This window comes from Pundamilia nyererei, unplaced genomic scaffold (genome assembly GCF_000239375.1).
Source record: "Pundamilia nyererei isolate P.nyererei 1_Seehausen unplaced genomic scaffold, PunNye1.0 scaffold00070, whole genome shotgun sequence".
Lineage (NCBI taxonomy): Eukaryota > Metazoa > Chordata > Actinopteri > Cichliformes > Cichlidae > Pundamilia > Pundamilia nyererei.
This window is the reverse complement of record NW_005187471.1, coordinates 2471062-2485561: the sequence shown is the minus strand read 5'-3', so window position 1 is coordinate 2485561 and position 14500 is coordinate 2471062. Positions and strand designations below refer to the sequence as shown.

General features: G+C 40.3%; 1 protein-coding gene across 4 annotated transcripts in view; it reads right to left on the bottom strand.

Moving 5' to 3' along the window:
* trim9 (tripartite motif containing 9) overlaps positions 1-14500 on the bottom strand; it is a 40957-nt gene that overhangs the window by 8381 nt on the left and 18076 nt on the right. For all 4 annotated transcript variants that reach the window (XM_005736711.2, XM_005736713.2, XM_005736712.2 and 1 more), the window contains exons 4-6: positions 3943-4053; positions 2646-2799; positions 2264-2409 (exon numbers count right to left, since the gene is read on the bottom strand). In XM_005736711.2, the coding sequence (XP_005736768.1) occupies positions 2264-2409; positions 2646-2799; positions 3943-4053 (411 nt within the window). The remainder of the gene's footprint in view (positions 1-2263; positions 2410-2645; positions 2800-3942; positions 4054-14500) is intronic.

Genomic DNA, 14500 nt, shown 5'->3' with positions numbered 1-14500 from the left:
CTTGTAATTAAGAAACAGACAATTACAGAACACGAAAAGAACTTGAAGGGTGAACGACTACGACCAGCTGCTTTTAGCTTACAGTCTGCATTTAGGACGTAAGTGTCTGCTTTTCATAAGTTTGAAAAACAAAACAAAACCAGATACGTTAAGAAATAGCTGCTATCCATTTCCAGTCTCCTTACAAACCACTGAGCAAAGCAACAGCTTCACAGTCAGAATCTGCAAGGGATCTCTGCACAGCAGGGATGAAAAAGTCCAATATTTTTTGAGTTAAAAGCTCTAGTTACTGCTGCCGGGGGTGTGCGAAATACTTTAATTATGCTGCACCAGCTGCTATAATGAATATAATGGACATAGTGCTTCTTTTTTTTGAGTAATGAGAGGATGCTGACAGAAAGTGCAGACTAGAATATCGAAGATGAGATGTTTATGTATGTGTGTGTGTGTGCGGTTGGCCTTCGGGGATTTGCAGGCTGCTTTTTATTGGCTTGTGTTCTTTTTATTAAAGGAGACCTATTACACTCATTTCCGACTCCATATGTCCCAGCTCTGCATGATTCACAGTTTAAAAAGTCATTATTGATGTTATATCTGGGCATCAGCCTCTGTCTGAAACAGAGGGTTTGAAAGTGGGTGGGGCTTCTCTGCTCACAGCTAGAGTGTTGTGCCCAGGATAGCCATATTAGGAAACATGCTCCCACTGACATCATACAGGGCCAAGAACAGAAAAAAAAGAACTGTGAGAAACATTTTTTGGGTCTGATCTCGTTATCCAAAAGCTGTAATAGTAAAGAGAACGGCTGTGCCATATCACACTGTCCATGTTAACAATGGTATAAACTTTTAAATGGTATCAGCGTCCTGCGACAACATCAATGATATATCAACAACACAAGCCCAGACATGTCTGCAAGCAAGAGCAGGCCTTCATTACCCCTCCCCACCTCTTTATGTGTTTGTGTTCATATTCAACATTTGTTGTTTTTTTCGCTTGGGTTCTGGGTTAAATTATTCTTCTTTTTAAGATTTAGTCACTGCATATTTCCGTTTAATTTAAGTAAATATATATTCTGTTAAATGCCATTAACTGTCTGAACCTCGAGCTGGTTCATGACAAATATTTATAAAGGGGCAGCCCCAAATAACTTCATCACCTATCATCGGAAATATCATTTGCTTGGAATATCGTGATATAGTGCTTAAACAAATGCAACACCTAAATCACAGAAGGAATTCGGTGAACGAAATACTGAAGTTGGAAATTTTTACTGACTTTTATTGAGGATTTTTTTTTTGTTTTTAATTAAGCAGCGCACATTTTTTTCCTAGGTTACATATTGGAGATTATATATAGAGGAAGATATGAGGAGCACTTTTATCTCTCTTAATTTGCTCTCTTTAAATGGAGACTCATACTACTAAAGAAGAAGATTTTGTTTTCCCCTCTCTTCTTCTTCTTCTGTTTTTAATTAAACATTGCTTTCTTGCCTGCTTACAAAGTGTGAGCCTCAGGGCTATGTTGAAATAAAACCACATTTATTCTGCAAACCAAGTAACATGACTCATTTGTTTCCAACTCCGCGAGTACTAATAAGGTTCTTGCCTTGGCGCTGCATCCTGTATGTTAATATCACTTTTAGGAAGCCTCCCAGATTGATTCTTGCGAAAATCAACAGGCCTACTATACGGAGGTTTAGAATTCAGACACAGATATGCTTTGCCATTGTACCCAGGGAATGGCTCAGGAGGTATAAGTTGCTGTCGTAACAAAGCAGGGGCTTCAGTGAATAGAAGCGTGGGGAGTATCTTATAGGATGGATTACATGCTAAACCTCTGTGAGAGTATGACGACTGCTTTGATGCCGGATCACGCTTCCTACAGGATCATCCTAGCGGTGGTACAAATGCTTCCTCCTGACGCCGTGTCATTCAGCGCCTTGTTACGCTGCGTCACGTGACGTGCTCTGTACGACTGTCACACATTAACTTGAGTGATTTCAGCTACAAAATACTGCTGCCACATTCCCCTGGCTGAGCCGGTGTCCTCCCTGGTATCAAATGATGGAGTCTTTGCCCAGACAGAAGGAAAGCATGTCACATAAAGGTGATTTATACTCTAGCTGGTCTTGTTTTTCACTTTTTGTTTTGGGATCTAAATGTAAATATCACAAAACTTCTCATTTAAAGAAAAATACTGCTGAAGCAGACAGATAAATTCCAGCCTGCAGGGACAAAACAGTACCTGCACAAGGAAACCTACCCTGAATGGCCCCCCGTTTCCATCGTCCAGCTCTAGGATGTATCCTTCCACGGTGATGGTGGAGAGTGGTGGTTGTTTCCATGACAATGTGGCGCTGTTGTTCTGAGTGCAGCATTCCTCCAGCTGGAGCATGGGAGCAGCTGGGACTAAGAAGGGGACAAACGAGGCCAGATTACAGCCCACAGAGGTATGAAGAGACACACACTCACTCCCCAAGTGGATATAACTCTGCATTACAGCAAAAACAACTTTTATAAGTATAAAAGGACACATAGTGAGGGCCTTATAATGTAAGAGTGTAAAAGTTTTAGATAGAATTTTGCACATTTAAGTAGAGCAAACAGTGGTTCTTAAAAAAATATCAGGCTCTCTGTCTGTGTACCTTTCATCTGTACAAAGTCCAGCTGGTGGATTGTTTGCAGGAGAGGTCCACTGTCCAGAGTGAGGTCAAAGTCACTGGTCATCCTGGGGGTTAGGGTCCCCTTTCCCCACTGACTCTCTGTCATGTGGACTCTCCGAATCAAAGCATCAGAGATCTGTGAGACACACAGTACAGATTAATCTACCGCTAAATCTCTCCCTGTTACTCATTAATAATAAGCCTGCCAGAACATTTCAGCCTCCGTTCAGATGAAGAAATGCAGATAAAGATGCAATGATCCATAAATGCAATAATGGGATTTTTCTTTTCCATCAAGTGTCTAAAAGGTTTCTAGTTGTATTCCAAAAAATGTTTTCAAACTTGGATAGTTTCTCATTAAAATTTAAAGAAAAAAAGTTATAATAGGTAAACTATGTTTTCTCCCATATGTCTCCTAATTCAGGGGTGTCAAACATAGGGCCCAGGGGCCAGAATCAACCTGGCAAAGGCTCTAATTTGGCCCCAATCTGGCTTTGGAACATACGAAGGGAGCCATAGATGAAAATCTTATGAAAAGGTTTACAGGTTTTCCTCCTGATAAAGATCTTCGCCTTTGCTATTCATACTACATTAAAGTAATTAAATAATAGATAAACATCTAAGTGACAGAAACGTTTATTCTTTCTTTTATTTCATTCTCTTTATCATCAGCATTTTGAATTTCGGATTAAATGCATAGTTAAATGTCTTTACGCTGACAGGAAGGGGAGTTTCTCAGGTTCGACCCGCTTAAGATCAAAGACGTGGCCCACGACGTAAAATGAGTTTGTCATTCATGATCTAATGAAGAATTTTGAATGGTGTTAAAATCACTTGCTGAATAATTAAGATATCAATTTAAAAAGGTCACCAAACACGTAATGCTTGACTGGTGTCACAAGTGTGACACAGCATTTGCTCATCACCTCATCAGAACAAAAACGTCAGTTAGAGGCAGCTTTAGAAAGAAACATAAAGTTTTTTTTGCCTTTAAACAGATGTCAAGCAAGGTTTGATTTTAATAAGGCAAAATTGTTCCCCTAAAAAGCAGAGCTTGGAAATATTTGGTTTCTTTGGCAAACCATCATTTACGTCTTTCTAATGAAATTATGGATCAGTTTTCCAACAGTTTAATTCCAGTAATAGCCGGAGAAGTTACTTTTTGATGTCAGCTGGAGGTGTTGTACCACCTTGTTTTAAGAAATCTTTCGTCCAGTTCTACTTCATTGTTTCAGCTGTAGCTTGTAAAAGTAAAAAGGACGTCTTGTGGCCATCTTACCTGCAGGAAACCACTGGGGTCATTTTCCTTGATGACTTCCAAACAGTACTCCATCAGGCCTGTGGTCTGACGCAACTTTACTGTACAGTGGGAGATTTGATCCCGCACCACCTGGAAAAACAGGGGGAACAGAAGAGTAAACATGTATAATACACTTACAGTTCATAATCACAAGCTAATCGTCATCCCTAGAAGAAAGACAAGTAATGAGAAGAAGGATGGATGTAGACAGACCTAAAGAAAACAAGGAAAGAGGGGAGAAAAAGCCAGAAGTTCAGACAAAAGATTAGGAGCAGGATCGTCAGAGTTATTGATTGAGTAACTCTTTTTCTCTTGAGACACAGATTGAGGGAGGAAGAAGAGGCTGACGGGACACTAGCAAATGATCCTGTAACTGACGTTAACGGAAGGAAAGTGACACTGTGTTTTCACACCCGGGCAGCCTGAACAGTCATCAGTAGTTACATCACAGACAAGGATGAGGAAAAAGTTGCCCTAAAATATCTTTATGAGTGATGACACGGCTCTGAGATGCATTCAGAGTTTTCAGATTTTCTGCCCTGTATTAGTTGTTTGATTTAACAAAAAATATAATTTGGATCAGCTCCATTAATCCTAATCGAGGGGACAGGAACAGAAACCCTTCCAGAGTAACATGTCGTCTAGAGATTCCCTCTTTCTTACCGAGACTGATGTCCGCAGCTTCTTTGCAACAGTGTGAAATAAACACAAGTGCTGGACAGGGGGTTGCTAGGAAACAGAAACTTCACCGCCACAGCTCCAAGGCTGAATGGAGAGGAAAATCCTTCCTGAAGCCGTTTGCCGACCAACAGAAGATGATTTACTGATGACTGCAGTCAGTGCACGCCGATACGCAATACTGTACCATAGGTGCACAGTGACTGCAATGGAATTACACCTCATTATATGTGAATTAAATTGCCTCTTGCTGATATAATCAGTTTTTATTTTACTGTGATTATTTAAGGAACCATTTCAGAAGAAGCCAACTGTATGTGGTTGTTTTAAACACTGCACCATTTTAGGATGATAATCCGTTCAGAGCATGAGAGATGACTTAAGGGATGCCCTCTGAATGGGATCATGGAGACAGACAGTGAAGAGTAAATCCCAAACACGGCATGATAATTCTTTCTTTTTTGTAATTTTCAAATTTTAACTGAGAATTGAGACACATGGAAATAATTTTTATGGTCTGGTATTGTTTTAGGTCTTTAGTGTATATTAATGAATATCACTATTTGTCTATGTGCTACACATTTCCTCCTGTCTTGGGCTTTTTCCCACCACCATGTGATTGCCTGATTGTTTGCACATGTTTTCAGTTACGTTTGTTTTTCTTGTGCCTTTCCCTCTCTTTATAAATATGCCTGCCTGACCTTGCACACCTCCTGTAGGCTTGGCACTTCACTGCGTTCATTTATCTTCCAGTCTGGATTTTTGTTGCATATTTTCTCCCCTGCAGCGACTTCAATTCTTTATTCCTTAATTTCGAGAGCTCATTTAAGTTGGTTATATTTTGCAACCTCCCACCTGTGTCCCTGGTGTGCCGGATTTGGGTCTTATTGTGAACGCACATGAAACACATCTGATGCAACAGTCTCAGAAGCCCAGTAATGTCATGAAGCATTTAGAGATTGTGCAATCAAAGCCACCGTGAGAAGATGTAGCCAAAAGGGGCGGATTTAGAGGTTCAAACTTTCTAACCCTCCTTCACTGAAGCAGACACACATGAGTCTTGTGCATAAATTTGCAGCAACAGTGAACAAAAACAAAGTATGTGGTCCTGATGGAATAGGAGTTTGCCAGCAGAAAAATCTCACTTTTACTCACATACTCGCTTTTCTGGATAGTTATTGCATGGCAGCCTACCTGACTCCATGTTAACTGTTCTATTGGTGCCTTTAGTCAAGGACAAAACTGGTCAAATATCCACCTTAGAAAACTACAGCCCAATTTATCTGGGTAGCATACTGTCAAAAATATTAGAAAGAATCTTTTGGGGATAGGCTTTGAGAATATAAAACAACTATTGACAATTAATTTGCTTTAAAAAATAAAGCACTAATTTGTGCACATATGCTGTGTATATGTGGTGCATTTATGTGCTTCTTCGATGCACCAAAGGTTTTGACCGTGTTAATCATAGTTAACTATTTACTAAGCCCCCTCATATCTGATAAGGATCTTGCATTATTAGTATTCATATCAAACTATGCATGTCCAGTGGGGAAGAAGTACAACCTTTCCTCGTCAAATTTATATGGATGATCTTTCTAAAACACTAAACAAGCAGAATACAGGATACATGATGGGGGAGAGCCTTATTAATAATTTGTATGCTGATGATTTAGTTGCTTTGTTCCTTATAGAGCTGGCTTGCAGCAGCTGCTTAGAGTCTGCTCAAACTATGCTTTGCAGTATGATATGAAATTCAACTCTGAAAAGAGTGTAGCAACGATCACATCAACTTACGGAGCCCTGCAGGGGACATGGGAGAAAAAAATATTAAGACGGACTTTTGCGAGATCTCGCAAAACTAACTCAGGATCTCGCAAGTTTGTGGTCAAAGGCTTGCACCCATTTGCCACAGCAGATGCCCCCGATTTCACTTTGGTAAGTGAATGTGTTTAATTGTAGGCAGGACATTACTGGATATTCTTGTGTAATTGCTACAGAATAATTTATGTTAAACTTTGTTATTGCTACAGGAGAATATTTATTTTATTTTACATATACATTTTTTTTCCTGGGGACCCTGTGACACCCCATTGAAGAGCCGTAGGCTGTGGATCTCTTAAGATCTCACTGTTGGGTTTGTAAGGCCATGTTACTCCTAAATTTCTATCTTGTTCAAAGAGAAGATATAAAACACAGTTCTAAGCTAATCGACTTTAGTGTTCTCCTTTTAAAAAAATAAAGAATCGTTAAACAGAATCGAAAATGGAATCGGAATCGTTAAAATCTTATCAATACCCATCCCTAGGCATCACTGTTTGATAAACACTTATTTACAGATATGGACTGCACTGCACAGAAATTCATTTAGCAATTTTACAAACAGCATCACTGAAGATAATAATTCCTAAAAGCTTTATACTGATAATCCTGGTATCCTAGGCAGTTTATATAGCAAGTTTTATCCAGATTGATTAAAGCATCTTTAGGGAACATACATCATTATAGTAAAATAAAATGCCCTTAGTTTGGCTTACTCTAAAAACTATTCAACGATTCACTGGATACTCCTAAAAATCTTTGGATTTGTGTTTTTAAGCAAAATCTCGAGATCGGTCAGCCCTGCTCAGGTGACATTACAGATTCTAGTAAAAATATCTGCAGCGTTTCATCCTTTTGCTGGGCTTTAGAAATGAGCGAGCACTTACAAAGCCTTGGTCCATTCCTACTGAGGCGGCGTGAACTTAAATGAACCAGATTTAAAAATTCAGCTCCACCTCTGACGTTCATACAAATGACAACAAAAAGCAGGCTCGACCGCTTGCCTGGTGAATTAATATTTACTAGGACACACTGAATTATTTTCAAACAACTCTCTGGAATGAATCAACGTTTCTCTCTCTGGTGAGAGAAGATTTCATTTCACCTCTGACAGTTCGGTTTACATTTCTGTGGCTGAAGGCCAAACCATCCCTGCTGTGGCAAGCTGGAACATCCACAGCCCCGCAGTGGCCTGGCAGAGCTCCAGGAAAAGGCTTCTTACTGCTGTCGCTGCCTGCTTAACAATCACTTCACCGTCCCTTGTCTGCATGTGAAATGTTTTAAATTCAGTGTATAAAGAATATCTGTCTTCAAGGTGCAAAAGAAGTGCTGCCAGCTTTCATTACATCCTTCCCTTATTGTCATCCTCCTCTTTTCTCTCTCAGATTCGATGCTCCCTAACAGCTTCTCTCAGCATTCTAGCCATCCTCCCTGAAATCTGCTTTAAATCAGCTTCCCAATAAGATATAAAAACTGCCGCCGGCAATAGTGCTCTGCCAGATGATCTCCGGATAATCAGCGCAGGGAAGATTCATTCGTCTGAATTTAACCGAGAATGAAGGGGCTGCAGCAGCTTGTGGTGGGACGGCAGTGGAGCAAATTTAGCATCTTGATGAGAGAAATTAATTGAGAGACAGAAAAAGAGAGTGAGAGATGGTGGATTGAGAGCCAGAAAACACAGTGCAGGACAGCGGTAGAGGAAGGCAGAGTCTGCTGCGTTAAGTGGGCCACAGTCTCTGCACAGCGGATACAAACTGTGTCCTCTCATGTGGCTGGTAGGGTGATCAAGCACTTTGTCACAGAAGCTCCACAGTGATGGTAAAACAACAGGAAACCGAGGGATGATGAAAATGTAAGACAGTGATAGTGCTAAAACAAACAGCAGTTTTGATAGCACGTTTGATTTCTTCATGGTAGGAAACACTGAGAAACGTGTTTGCAGTGGAACAGCTGCTTATTAAATAAATGAGCACATACTGGAGTCACAAATACTACCTCATAAAAACACACTAAAGACACATTTTACATGGGAAATGCACTGGAAACTACAAACCTCATTCACCTATTCATACAACTACTTTTTTAACCTAGCATCCACACACTCACACTCTGATGGACGCATCGTGGGAAACTCTCTATCTTGCCCAAGGAGCTGGGGATCAAACCTCTAACCTTCCGGGTGGTGTATGACTGCTCTACCTGCTAAACCACAGATGCCTTAAGATGCAATAACTGTTCTGTAGTTACTTCAGCAGTTACTGTTTCTCTGTGTTGTTAGCTGCTGAGGAGGTAAAGCTTCTTCTACCATTTTCTATTTGTATCTGCTGTCGTTATTAGGCCACTGCAGCACTTGTGTCTGTGAGATACTGTGGCTGCAGTCTTTGAAACTGTCCCCTTCCAGGACACAGGATAACATTTGTAGACTGACAAAAGGGATGTGTATGACAATCATTAAATGAGGGTAAAATATAAAAGAACACACACAAAAATAGCTTGTTATTAGAAACATTAAACATTAAGGTGTGTGTGTGTGAGGATATGCTGCACAGTGCAGTGACAATCAGAGGAAGTGACAAGTGCCACATCCACTGAAAATCAGCTGTCAGTGAGAATCTGTTAGCGTTTACTATTAGAACTGAAGGACGGAGAGCAAATACAGCAGTAAGCGACCCATGCATACATGCATAGGTCAAAATAACAGATTTGAAATGCATTTTCTTTACTGACTGATCTCAATTATTTTCTCTTGTTTTTGCAGAAGTCCACACGACAGACAAAAACCCAAACATGTTTACCCGGGAAAACCAGTCACGCATTCAGAATAATAATAATAAGCAACTACCTTCAACAATTTTCAAGCAAAACTACTGCCTAAGTTTCATAGTTATAGCTTGAGTATAAGACTATTTTCATCACTTTTATAGCGCTATAACTGTCATGGTCTTGGATCTCAGAACAAGGGTTGTGAGACAGGAATTTCTTTTTCTGTGTCTTCATTATGGTTTGATGCTCTCAGGTATTACTGGCTGAGGGTCTGTAGCATATTGTTGTATCGAAGCTTTAGTCATACCTCAGGGTTTTTGAGGTTTCTGGAGTTCTTTGTGTTTTGTTGGTTCTGTTAGGGTTCATAGTTCTTTCGCTTTTAGTTTTGGCTCATGTTTGAGGTTTTTTTTCTTTAAATCACATTTTAGTCCAAGATCGATTTCTTTTTGTGTCTCTACTCTTGGTCGGTTCATTTACTGTATATAATTGCACTTGAGTCTTTTAGTTTTCTTTTAGTATTAATAGACTTTGTTATTTGAGTTTTTCGGTTGTGATTTGGTTTATTTTTCCTAGTTTCCGCGGTGTTCCTCATGTCATATTCAGTGCGTGTTTATTGACTCCGTTATTTCCTGTTTTAGACAAATAGGGTGTGTCTCTTGAGCATTAATATGAGTTTTACTTCCTGTCTCTTTGTCTTGATTATGTTCTCCTGTGTCTCCTTCCTAATTAGCCCTCTCTGTGTATGAATAGCACTTTCTTCCTTGCAGTCTGAGTTGGCTTGCCTGTTGTACTCGCCTTTTCTAGTTTCTCTGTCCCTGCGACCACTACAAACTTTTATACATATTAACTAGCTATTTAAAATGTTTATCTATTATCCATCTATTTTCTTTTGCTTATCCGGTTTACGGTCGCGGGGTGGCTGGAGCCTCTTCCAACTGCCATAAAGCCAGGGGGGAGATGCACCCTGGACATCTCCCCAGTCTGTTGAAGGGCTTGTTCATCTATTACACTAACCCTGATTCCATTTTCCCCCCATACTAGCAAATGGTTTCAACAGGTTGTTCATAGCTTACAATGTCAGTTGTTCAGCCATACTTTTAACGAGCTATGATAACCATTTTTTTCATTACTTACACTGATATAATTATAATTATAATCTTCTGAGTGTCTTTTTCTACTGCCTAGCCATTACTTTTTACTCAAACTTATTCAGTTCCAATCAATTCTTAAATGGTAATTCTGGCTTTTGTTGTAGATTACCTCCAGACTACTGCAGAAGTACCCCTTGAGATACAGCCCTTGTTGGAAATCTCTGAATTAAACTCTTAATAGAAAAAGCGATCATATATCTTGAACATAAATAGCCTTTAGATCTAGAGTTTCTTGTCTTGATTAGTTCTCTATTGATTGTCAGGATCTGACAGAAAAGATACAACTGTAGTGGCGAGTAAGACCCTTATACAACATTAGCAGTCTCAACATTAACAAGCAATCCTCCCACACTGAATAACCTTCAATAACAGGCTCTGCTGCCTATCTCGCTGCAATGAAAACTGTCATTCACTATAAGAAAATGAATCATTTGAAATCTGCCTCCGCTTTTCTTTATACTTCCAACCACATCTCTAAGCATCCATTCGGTCCAAAATACCTCCCATGCCTAGTTAAAAGTGAGAAGGACCCTGAGAAGGAGGGTTCCCCTGGAGTAACACAGTCGGTTCAACAAGGGGGAAAGCAAGTGGAAATAAAAATAGCCTCAGAGCCGCTGTACTCATTAACCAACCCGAGCTGGGTGAACAGGGGACCTAGCAACCAGTGACAAACTTTGCATGAAGCAGGAGAAGATGCAGACTGACTTCGTTTCTGATTCACTTTGTGTTGCTCTAACCAGCCTTCATCTGCTGAATCTGTTCCTTGAAGAATCCAGTGAAAGAGATTGAGAGCATAAGAAGTGGGCCCCGTTTTCATCATATTCAATACAATCTTCACATTATATCAGAGGACCGTGCTGATGTTTTCTTTTTTCATGTTTCCGTCAAATGAAATGTGCTTTACAGAAAAAAATCCATCGCAGTGAATTTAATTACATTCAACATTTTTGCTGAGATGTATGCAGTTAAAAGCATCAGCTATATCAAAGGAATAGTTTGACATCTTGAGGAAAAACCAGGCTTTCATACCAGGAGTTAAAAGATGCATGCCCGAGCGCTATATCTGATGATAAAGCCAAGAGACATTTAGCTCAGAATAGCAAGTGGCGCAGTTGAAAAGTGATCAATATACACAATAATATACACAAAAGACTGAGGTGACTCGTGTTGTTACTCTGATGTTGCAAGGGGGTATGCTTGTTTTCCATGAAAAGACTTGCAAGAAAACCTCCAAGGCTGAAAACCAAAGCCACCTTGGAAATGCCAGATCTGCAGTTCTTCATCATCCCAGAAGTATAGAGTTCCCACTGGTTCATGAATTCCATCATTTTATTAGTAAATTACTAATTAGCATGTATCTGCGTCTGCAATTCATGCACCTTGCTAAGGCTTTAGCCACACAGACCTAGAGGCAACCTCTCGTTGCCGGGTAAAATTGTTCACAAAGAGGGTGCTGCACCCAAAAAATCTTTTTGATTACTTTGGTCACCAGCAGACTGCTGTGGTCATATGTAGGTTGCATGGAAGACGCTAACTTTGGTGCAAACACTTGCAATCTACTCTCAGAGCAGTAGTGAAACTTGAAAAAGTGCAATGGAAACAGAAAGCGGAGAAAGTTTGCCTTCTAAGTAAAAGCTGTGCCGTACCACTGCAACCATCACAGCAGACTCTTTTTCTGTGTCACATACATCTCTGGGACCAGTTTTGTGCTAGTGATTGCAAGCAACCTTCAGCTACTTGCAACTAGCCAGGGAGTACACATTACTCTGTGGGCAGGACTCTAGGCCCGAGGCTTTGCCAAGTGTGCTAACTTAAGAATCAATAATTTGGTTTAAATATTGACACTGTTTCTCTAAAACTTTAAGATAGAAGCAATCAAATGCTAGAATGGAGGCGTCAAAACAGGATTGAACAAACTAATAGGTGACATCATCCATCTTTTATATACAGTCTGAGAGCCTTTCTCTAAACCACAATGTTTTCATATCTAATGAAAAGATGTGAGCTATGAACAGATCTGTAAGGAACCGAGTGTTACTGAAAATGTGAAGTCACTTTTTTAGATCTTTTCTTGTTGGTGCATTAAAGTGCTTGTTGGAAATTTGAGCCTCTGATCTATCAGAGTCTGATGGAGAACAGGAGCTTTTTTACACACTGACATTCATGTTTTTCGGGTAGCTTGAGAATCCAGAAAAACTTTGTTCTGCAGTCGACTCAAGGAAACCACACATCAGAACTGCTGGACACTCAGTCCTTAGTATTTACAGCAAAAGAAATAACAAAAAGAAAGAAGACTATAAAATGCTTATGGTGATAGATTACCAATTAAGCCAGTTTAAAGGCCATGTGATTTTCCATCTGACAGAAACTGTGAAAAATTGCTTCCTGGAGGGAAAAAAATCTGTCAGAAAACTTTTGAGGTTAAAAGATTAAGCATGCGGTTTATAGCCAAAGCCTGCAACACAATCCTTCAGGCTACAGAGAGGGCTGCAGCCTGCCCTGCTCATGTCCGGCTTTGCGTCTAGGAACCCGAGGGTGAATGAGTCGAACAGGAAATTATATTAGGCTGTTGGAGACCTATAACAGATTGCAGGTTTTCAAAGGTGACTCAGGTAATTTTTTTGATTATAATTCATCCAATTGAATAATTCTTTTACAAGACATCAACATGGCATTTAGTATGTCGTGTTTTAGCTGTGCACAGATGGTTTGAATCAGCATTTAAAAGATAATCTTTACAGACTGTCTGCTTAAAGGAGACCTATCTGGGGGGCCTTTTGTATCCACTCCACGTGACAAACCTTCTGCCTCTGCTGCTTCTCTACACAAACACATGGGTCAGTCCTCCTGATGTGCTGGAATAAATGAACCTGACTCATGCTATGAAGGACTACTTCTCGCCTCCACAGCTTCAAACAACAAGCTCAACGTGCCTCAGTCACCATGGTGACCAGGCTTCCTTGTCAGGAGCCAGGACCAGAGGAGAGCAGCAGGAAGCTCTGCTGGAGATGCCAAGTGATCTGCAGCAGCCTCGTTTTAAAATCAGACTCAATTGATTTAATGTTTTCTGCTCTTTTTACAGCTTTTATTGTGAACCTCGTGTGCTTAAATAAGCTGTATTATTCAGGCTATATCACTAGTTGCTCAACTGGACACCATGTTTTATGCAGCTATCAGCATTTATAAGCACAGACATCAAAAACTTCAGCATCACCAAGAGCGTAGCGGGACAGAATTGTGTCTCATTCAGCCACAGCTGCAGGATGAATGTCCATGCCAGAGTTAACACAGTTCCTGGAGATGACCTCAAGAAAACAAGCTTCATCTCAAATGATCCTTTCTCTCCTCTTTTAGCTGTGCCTCGTATCTACACGAGTGAGCTACGCTGCCCTCCAGGGGACAATAGGAAATAAGAGAACGCACGAAACTTCGTTTTCTTGCATCACTGACTCTGTGGGAAACTCCTATGATTGAAGAGGTACCCCTGAGTAACCGAGAAGCACATTCACATGTGAGATCAGCGCGGAAAGCATGAGAAAAATCTGACATCTGCGTTGGAGAAATGTGTTTCTCCAACATTAAGATTCAGCGTACGACACATGCAGACACCGAGCTGACAGGCGGGATCAAATCAGCACTGACATGCATTAAAATTCATCTGTGTTGGAGGTGTGAATCTGTCCAGTGTCCCTTAAGATCCATCCGTCTTTGAAAATTCATCCACTGAGAGGACACAGTTCATTTTTCATGTGCATCGTGCCGCACACCACTGCAAACTAAAATCATGCCTCCTATAGGCAAGAAAACACTGCAGCAGCGACGGCACTTGTAATAGCCGAGTTTCTGAGAATCACTGTAGTTTAGCTAGTGGTGAGGGTTTAGTGTCCCTATTCTCTTCTATTGCAGATCCTTAGGAGAGTATGACTATGTGGTGTTTATTGTGTCATTTTTTATTTACAATTTCAGGAGATTACAGGAGGCAAGAATGTCACATCAAGGATGTGAGTTGAATGTAACTGATAGCCACAGTGCCTCCTGTGGAAAAGTAATTTCCATGAATATCACATCTAAAACACACACACACACACATATATATATATATATACATACATATACATACATAT